The 8732-nt window shown below is 35.4% G+C and overlaps 2 protein-coding genes across 2 annotated transcripts; one reads left to right on the top strand and one right to left on the bottom strand.

Moving 5' to 3' along the window:
* The first annotated feature begins 464 nt into the window (after nucleotides 1-464).
* Nucleotides 465-2659, top strand: LOC119077726 (WW domain-containing protein tag-325-like). The gene is made up of 8 exons (XM_037185002.1): nucleotides 465-680; nucleotides 867-885; nucleotides 953-1165; nucleotides 1695-1970; nucleotides 2029-2108; nucleotides 2162-2238; nucleotides 2305-2413; nucleotides 2476-2659. The coding sequence occupies exons 1-8, from the start codon at nucleotides 577-579 to the stop codon at nucleotides 2642-2644; spliced, it is 1047 nt and encodes a 348-aa protein (XP_037040897.1). The 5' UTR covers nucleotides 465-576; the 3' UTR covers nucleotides 2645-2659.
* A 5066-nt stretch (nucleotides 2660-7725) lies between these two features.
* On the bottom strand, nucleotides 7726-8461 carry LOC119077728. The gene is made up of 2 exons (XM_037185004.1): nucleotides 8290-8461; nucleotides 7726-8179 (listed from the first exon to the last, which is right to left on the bottom strand). The coding sequence occupies exons 1-2, from the start codon at nucleotides 8383-8385 to the stop codon at nucleotides 7871-7873; spliced, it is 405 nt and encodes a 134-aa protein (XP_037040899.1). The 5' UTR covers nucleotides 8386-8461; the 3' UTR covers nucleotides 7726-7870.
* Nucleotides 8462-8732: the final 271 nt, after the last annotated feature.

The following is an 8732-nucleotide window of genomic DNA, read 5'->3' as shown; positions in this document are numbered from 1 at the left end:
GATATTTCCTTCTCCACATTGCCTAATCATGTAAAGCACAGTACGTGCGTAATTTCAAATTTCTACGAGTGATAAATACCGCTCATTGTATCAGTCTGATCTCTTAAATCACGTGGTGTGTGCGCTGACTCGGGAGATGAAGCGTACAGTTTGTAATTATTTACCAAGTATTTTTGGGTACATGAGGAAAGAGTGGTAAAACCCATCCTTTTTTTAACGTGTGTAGTGACTATTTGATTGACCCCTAAGATACTAAGATCAAATGAAGCAAACGATTCAATAAATATATAGTTGCTGATCTTTTTGGAATCTTGGAATCTTTTTGGAGTGCACACTATTTGAAAAGCCCCCACATACATTCGCATTCTCACATTTTGGCTGGTAGACCGAGTGTTTATTGTAAAAAAAATATCTTAATTGATCTTATCTTATCTCACCTACACCACCATAAGCTTTTAATTTTTACAATTTTTTTCGCTGCTAAACCACATATAGTTGGTCATTCCAGTTCAGAGGTATACGTAAAGTTGTGAATCCAGACATTTTTTTGTCAAAATAGAGATAGAATTTGCTGAAATGTCTCGACGTCCAAAATCTATTTCGGCAGCACTAAACAACCGCAATAAGCAAAAGGCGGTGACTAGAAGTAATTCAACAGCGTCCACGACATCATCCAACAGGTGCTAGGTTTTTACCATCTTTTTTTTACGTATGAATGAATATGCTCACTACTACAGACTAGCTTTAACCATGCGAAAAGATAAGATAACATATTCGGTTTGTGTTATTGTGGATTGAATTTTAAAAAAAATGTTTGCACCGTAAGCTTGTTGTTTATTAACTTTTCTTTTAAATTTATTTCACAGATCAGAATTAGAAATTGCAGTAAGTGATCCAAAGCCACAAGCAGTTAATGGAAAAAATTATTTTTAAATCTTGTTTTCTTAAACAGTACGAAAAATTGGTGGAAAAATACAAATTAATGGAATTAGAGGTGCACAATCTGAAGTGTGAAGTGAAGCCACTACGTGAGGAGAACCAGAGGTTGAGATTGGAAAACGAACGCTTAACACACGATAATGTTTACTTAATGAAAACACGGGATCATAAAGAGTATGAAATATCAGAACTCCATGATAAACTGGAGGAAACGAATTCGATGAAGGTAAAACAATCGATGTAGGAAAGTGAAGTTCGGTCGAATTAGGTTTAATCTGTTTTTACAAATAGATCTAACCTTTTAGAAACGGGTATTCATATGTTCTCGACAGCAAATAACTAAATTAGCGATCACCTACGGTTAATATGATGTTGTAAAATGAATGTTTAAATAATCGAAGTACAAGATTAATAATGAAAATTCTATGAGCTGAAGAAGTACAGAGGCAGTGAAATTTCAGCATGAATTTGCTTCAGCTGTTTTTCAGCTGATCCACCCATTCAATCAAAACAGTTTATAATTGTTGCTAAAGCTACTAAATACGAATTCAAACAGTTTTGATTGTTTTTGTGGAACAGCACAAAAAACATCTGAAGCAAATTCATGGTAAAGTTTCACCGTCTTTACCTGTAATATATCTAATGATTATACCGAGATCAAACGTAAAATGTGACGGTTTTTCGCATCGCAAACTTACAAAAATCACTACAATTTACTCCTTCACTAAATGAAAATTGTATTTTATTCGACTCAGAGGGGCAGTAAATTTGCCAGTATGGTCGGTAAACTTCAACTTAAACTTAAACGACGACCAACAATAGAGACACTGTCAAGGAATGGCTACTATAAAGATGAACCGTGCTTCGGAAACGATTTGAACAGCACGATAATGCATGACGTCCATTTCGATGTGCCAAAGGTTCTAGTCGAATCGGTTAAGGTTCTCGAGAGCAATACGTTATACATGAAGTCATTAGGACTGTATCGCATATCTGGAAGCCACACAGTCATTCAAAAATTGCGTTTCAAGGTAAAAATTAGTCGTCATTTCAATCATAATGAATCATATTCGATGCAACTCGTCGTAGATCAATTCGAACAACTACAAACTGCTATGTGAACAAACAGATCCGAACAACATCACAGGTCTTATCAAATTATTTTTCAGGTACAAAGAGCTGGTCCATTTAAACCTCAGTGTTTGAAATAATTTAATTCTAGGGAATTGAGAAAGCCGCTCATTTCGTTGGAGCAAATTCGGGATACGATAGCCAAAGAGGAATACAGCACCTTTGCTGGTTTGCATACTTTACCCTGAATTTTAAAATTTCATTGACTGATCATGCACCTCTTACAATTTCCAGACCCCAACACAGACGAACATTACAGGGTAGTAAGAATGCGATCGTTAATTGAGAAACTGGCTCCGAAATACAGGTCGACCCTAAAGTTTTTCGTTGAACATTTGAAAAGGTTTCCAATTTGCATTAAGAACTAACTTTAGATAGTGTCCCTAGTGAAAGTTTATTATGCAGGGTGGCAGACATTCCAGAGAATGACATGACGCCATACACTCTATCGATCGTCATCGGTGCTTGTGTTTGCTACGAGACAATGGCTGATGTTTGCTTCGATCCGGAATTGTGTCGTATACCAAACAAATGTATTGAAGTATTGATTCAGCATTATAAGATTATATTTTGATTGGATTGCTTTTCATTGACACTGAATCCCCAAGTGCCGGTGACTCTAGCCTAAAAGAATGGTGGTGGCCACCAAATAATCAATTTCACTAGGCAACAGATGTCATGTACACGGATGGTGTCATAGTGCGTTGGATAGGTCTTGGTTGAAATTAGGAAAAAATAAATTTTCTGATTCAAAAACGTTTTCAACTACTAGGGAATCGTTCTGAAATGGAACAAAACCGTTACGATTCTAAGACGACAAAGTTCTTGCAACTGAATTTTCGAAAGCAACATTTCACTGTTGAAGAGTGATTGATAAGAGAAATGAAAATTAACAAGAAGTTTATCGACGAAATCGCAATGATAAACCAACTGCGCATTGTTTAAAACGATTACCACTTACCAACCGATTGTCATTAAAAACTCGTTAAACAAAACAATTGGTCATCATTTGTCTCCAAACTTTCGTTTATTCAGTCAAACGTTTGACTGCTGAAAACATGCAGCTGTTGGTTTCGTTTTGCACTATTTTTGCATTTATTATTATTTTTCACCCAAATCCACCACTGCAAAGTTGGGTCGATGCATGGGTAGTTATATCAGTAAAACATGATTAAAACGTTTCATTTTGAATGGATGTGGACGTTCCTTTCTCAGCGACCATTTGAAATTCGTCACTCCAATGTGTCAGCTGTATCTTTTTCGGATGGTATTTTCATAAACGCAAGCATTGACGAGCAACAGCGATTGAATATTTATTTTAAAAGTTCCGTCAACATTTATCCATTCCTCAACGTCCGTGTAGTGTTTGACTCGGGAAATGGACTCTACGATATGGAATATTTCAACAGAACAATCAACATTTGTCGACTGCTCAGTGATCGAAAGTATGAACCATTTCTGCAATTAATTGTTCGAACCACTCTGCCCGCTAGCAATTTTCCGAACAGATGTCCCATTGGAAAAGTAATTTTGAACTGTTCATCACAATTGAATTTTCAGACAATATTTTCACTTTACAGAAATTATTTTATGTGAAAAACTTGAAACCGAATCCAGAAGAGCTTCCCCCAGTGATGCCGAATTCAAAATATTTCTTTGCTGTTCGACTGTTGTCGAAAAGTGGAACTGCTTTGAAACCGTTGCTCGCTTATCAAATTTATATTGAAATTAGGAAAAAGTAAATTTTCTGATACAAAAATGTTTTCAACTGCTAGAGTGACCTACGAAACGATCTGAAAAGCAACCAAATTGCAACATCGACAAAGCTCTCGCAACTGAATTTTCGATAGATTTCGAAAGATCCAGTTGATTGCGACATTGTTAAGAGTAATTGATATGGGAAATGAAAATTAACAAGACGTTTTTCGATAAAATCGCAGCGAAAGACCTATTGCGCAAACGTTACAAACGATTACATTTTACCAAGATTTGAGATTATCATTTAAAACTCGTTTAGCCTTCAATGAAAAATAGAATTGTTTGTGTAAGTTGAATTAGTGCTGAGAAAAGTGTGCAGTTTATCGAAATTTTCATAAACTGTACACTTACCTCAGCGCTGCTTGAACTTGTACAAACAATTCTATTTTTCATTAAAGGCTCGAAATAATGGTTTCATATTTTTGAAAAAAGATTCTTGTAAAGAGATATCGTCGAAAATAAAATACGAAACGCCTCGATGTAGGCCACAATTTTAGCTCAGTGGTCATACCTCTTAATGCGGTATTGAGGAAATTTGCATTTTCAATTTTTTTTTTTCGTAAAACATTAAAATTTGAAAGGAACTGTTGTCCTGTCAAGTAGGCACGGTAAAGACGCCGAGGCATTAAACTATTTGATACAGTTCTGTCACAGAATCCCTAAAATTTCAATGAAAGTAGAGAACAGGTATGGTCGATCGCCGAATTCGTCTTAAACGCATTCACATTTTATGTCAAAATAATATGAAATTGAGTGCGTTTAAGTACGAAAATCAAATTTTTATAAAGATTGTGAGGAAACGCACTGGAAATATATTTGACTAATGGCACACTCTATGTGTTACTTCATTGAAAGTTCCATCACTGGTATATTCGGTCCCTTACGGAAAGTATTCATTACACATACAATTTTCCAGATGGGACAGCGAATGGATGGATGGAGTTATGGACATTGGATGCTGAAGTAATTCATTAATTCTGGAACTCACCTTCGAGGCACGAGACAGCTATTTTGATTCGTGCAGTTACCTTGCCTTCGCCGCTACAGTTTCTCAAGTTTGTTGTTTAAATACACATTCGTGAGTTCGGCTCGTATCACAAAATATTCCACCGTCATGTAATGAATAAAGATTAGTTTCGGCACATTTAGTGATACCATCGTCAAGGGAATATGGTTGAACGAAAAAACAATCATTACTTCAACGATGTAATATTATAAGTTTTATTTTATTTATTTTTATAACACAAATAAAAGCACCTTTTTTCATAATGTCATTGCAAAATTACCATTAAGGCTGCTTATGGTATTATTGGTATCAAAAAACTACTCTATTTGACGTGTAAAAACCTCTATTACCCTGCTAGGTGCTTTGCACAAATATATTCAACATTATTAGCACGGCAGAGTAAAATAAACCAGGCAGGAGCGGTTCATTTTCGAAATGTCAAATAAGGGACCTAATACACTGGATGAAAATGAACTCAAATGAACACTGACATAAATTGAAAAATTTTATTCGCAAAAAATATAGGGCTACTAGATTTATTCAGGTCCCTAGTCAAATCAGCGCTCCTGCCTGGTTAACTTTACTCTGTCGTGTTATTAGAGACCCAGTCACTAACAAGAATTTTAAATTAATCACATTCCACTGAATGAAGTACTAGTTGTCAAAACGATTTTGGCTGGAAACTTTAGTGTTGCTTCTTTTAAATTCAAATCAATTCGATTCAAGTAAAATTCAGTAAATCGATTTTCTACAAAGGATCTGGGATAAAAAGACCCTTCATACGTCACACAAACCAAGGCACCAAAATTGAATTTGTATGGCGTGGTGAATTTTTTTTATGAAACGTGGTGTGTAACCCGCGTATCTGCATCTGCGTGACTTCCCCAAAGTATACAGCTTTGACCAAAACGACGCATGAAAAAGTTCACTTTTCGCAGAGCCGTTGCAGAAATAAATTTTTTGGCTCACGATGTGCGTTGGCGTTTATCAGAAAATACCAATAGATGATAATTAATGACAGATTAGGTCTGTTCATTTTACAGGAATAGTCTAAAATTCATCTGGAATGGAATCTGGTCCGGAAGACTAAAATATTGGAACCGTATTTTTTAAACTTTTAAAAAATCGTTTAGATGTGGGCTGTGGGCAACGAGGCATTTGTTCAAATATACGAATGCGTTGGTTAAAAAGAGTAAAAAAGATATATACCATCATTCTCCTCTCTTCTAACCAACGCTTTCGTACATTTGAACAAAGTAAAAATACAAGTCAAATATTTTTGTGTATCTGTTTTGGACGATTGTTTTTAGGCAATTTCGCGAGAGTGCCTAAAATCAATCGTCCAAAACAGATACTCAAAAAAAAATTCATGTAAGGGGCGAAAACCCGAGAAAAATCTCGAAACCTCCTCATTTTCGGCCCCGACACATGAAAAATACTATTGCCTTCTGCACCAGATAAACTCCATTCCAGACGAATTTTAGACTCTTCCTGTAAAATGAACAGGCCTAATGACAGACAGAAAATTTAAAATTATCGATAAACAATAATATAATAGTTTACCAATAGAAAATAATCAACGATTGATAGCAAATAATAAATTACCGACAGATAATAGTGAATCGGTAAAAAATATAGCGGTAGCTTTGAATATTTATGTCGCGAGTTGTTACAAGACCGAGTAACAAGCAAAAGCGTTTAAAAGCAGATGTATGCAATTCGAGAAAAAGAAATACAAAATTGACCTCACGTCACTTTCTCATGACTCGTATAGATTAAGGTCAACTCGTTTAGTTTGTGTTTGTTACGTAGGTGGAAGCACGGGTTTTCAGGTGGTATAATGTACCAATGCAAATGTGCCAACTTGTGTGAGAATAAGTTAAGCCGATTTGAATTTTTTCCTGTTTTTTTGTTAATAATCTTCTTAAATATCAGAAAATAGGATGATCCTATCATTTTATTTGAAGAAATAAGGCCTAAATTAGGATATTTGAGATTTCTAAAATCTGTAAAATATGTGAAACCCTCTTTTTTCCACATAACTTCCACGTAGGCTGTGAAGTTCGCAACAATATATTCGTCAATTAAACTCGAAATATATATATTGAAAAACGTGAGTGTTGCCAACAGATGGAAACAAATTTAAAGAATTTTGAGCGGTAATTCGAAAAGATTGTTTTTTGCGGAAATGTAATTATTCAAATTTGTTTGCGTTTCCGGTCAAACAAAATGATGTAACACGGCAGAGTAAAATAAACCAGGCAGGAGCGGTTCTTTTTCGGAACGTCAAATAAGGGACCTAATACACTGGATGAAAATGAACTCAAATGAACACTGACATAAATTGAAAAATTTTATTCGCAAAAAATATAGGGCTACTAGATTGTTCAGGTCTCTTGTCAAACGTCCACTCCTGCCTGGTTAACTTTACTCTGCCGTGGATGTAATAATTTTATTTTTGTAAGTACTTTCATATGCCATCGTTAGAAAACAACGTCTGGCATTGTCTATTCTGACACAACTCATTTATACTCTCTCTTCATTCCTGCAAATTTATTGTCGAATTCATTCTCCCCTCGGAAAAGAAATAACTATTTTATAATTATATCCAAAACACAATTGAACAAGCAGTCAGAAAATCGAACGTTTAGGAAGCGACAAGCGTATCGTAACAAAACCATTTAATCTGTTACTTCATTTGTTTACAGAATTTATCACTTTAATATATTTGTGATAAATTTAGCAATATAAGATAGCACTGAGCAGAGTCCATTACTTATTATTGTCGTTATTGTCGCAGATTGCTAGGCGTCGAACGACAGAAAAGAAAGATCGGATTGTCGCTTGTTTTGTTGGGAAAACAGTTCCTGTTCTTTTGTAGTTCTTTTTTATTGCACATTAATTTAGTGTACATTTAATGTAACAATTTCCAATTCTGGAACATTCATTCTCCGCACTCACAAAAACTAACGCAAAACTATAAATCATTCACTATTCTAAAACCAAAACACCGTTTGGTTCCACTTAGACTAGCACTTATGCTACAGTCTCCTCCGATGTCTCTTCAGATGTCTCTTCAGATGTTTCTTCGGATGTAGAAGAGCTGCTTGAGCTGCTGGAGCTACTGGAACTTTCGTCTGAGCCGGGGATTCCTTCCAAAATGCAACGTCCCGAATTCTCAGGTACACATCTTAGACTTCTATGATCGAATTGTTCACCAAGTGTACACTCTAATTCGAATTGGAATCCATGTACACAGTGAATGTAACGGCGACAGCTTCGGAAACTTGGGAAATTGTAGATGCCAGACCATAAGCATACGGCTGCACAGTCATTTGTCGGCGCCTATCAGAAATTAAAACAATTTTGTTGAAATCAAAATTTTATCGATCCGATCTCAATGTTTGCTGGCGAAGGATCAATAACGATAAGGCTTTTTTCTGGACAAAACTTACATTTTCTGCGGCATTTGGAAAAGCGGGTGTTAAGTCTACAGCTTTTGAAGCCGCGAGCGCAACGCAAGAAAGTAGAACGAAAGCAGCAATCTTCATGATTTTATTAGTTGAATTATCCTTTAGACAATGTACCACGGTAAGCACTAACTTGATTACTTCGTATAATTTTTCCTCGCTTGCAGCATTTATATACTACTCCGGCAAAAACTATAATCACTTCACTTCAAAGATTAGATAGAACAATAGCTCTATAATGTAAAACATCAATCTCATTAGATTGTTAAACATAAATCACGGGATGGTTCGTCACTGATTATAACGTTTTCTAATATCAAATCAGTGGATCTGAAGAAAACAATAAAAATGTACACAAGTTGGTGTAATCTGTCCTCACACTTCCTATTTATATGGTCAATGATGTTATGTTTCTGATTGTAAATTTT

This window comes from Bradysia coprophila, unplaced genomic scaffold, assembly GCF_014529535.1.
Source record: "Bradysia coprophila strain Holo2 unplaced genomic scaffold, BU_Bcop_v1 contig_24, whole genome shotgun sequence".
Classification (NCBI taxonomy): domain Eukaryota; kingdom Metazoa; phylum Arthropoda; class Insecta; order Diptera; family Sciaridae; genus Bradysia; species Bradysia coprophila.
This window is presented reverse-complemented; position numbering and strand designations above follow the sequence as displayed.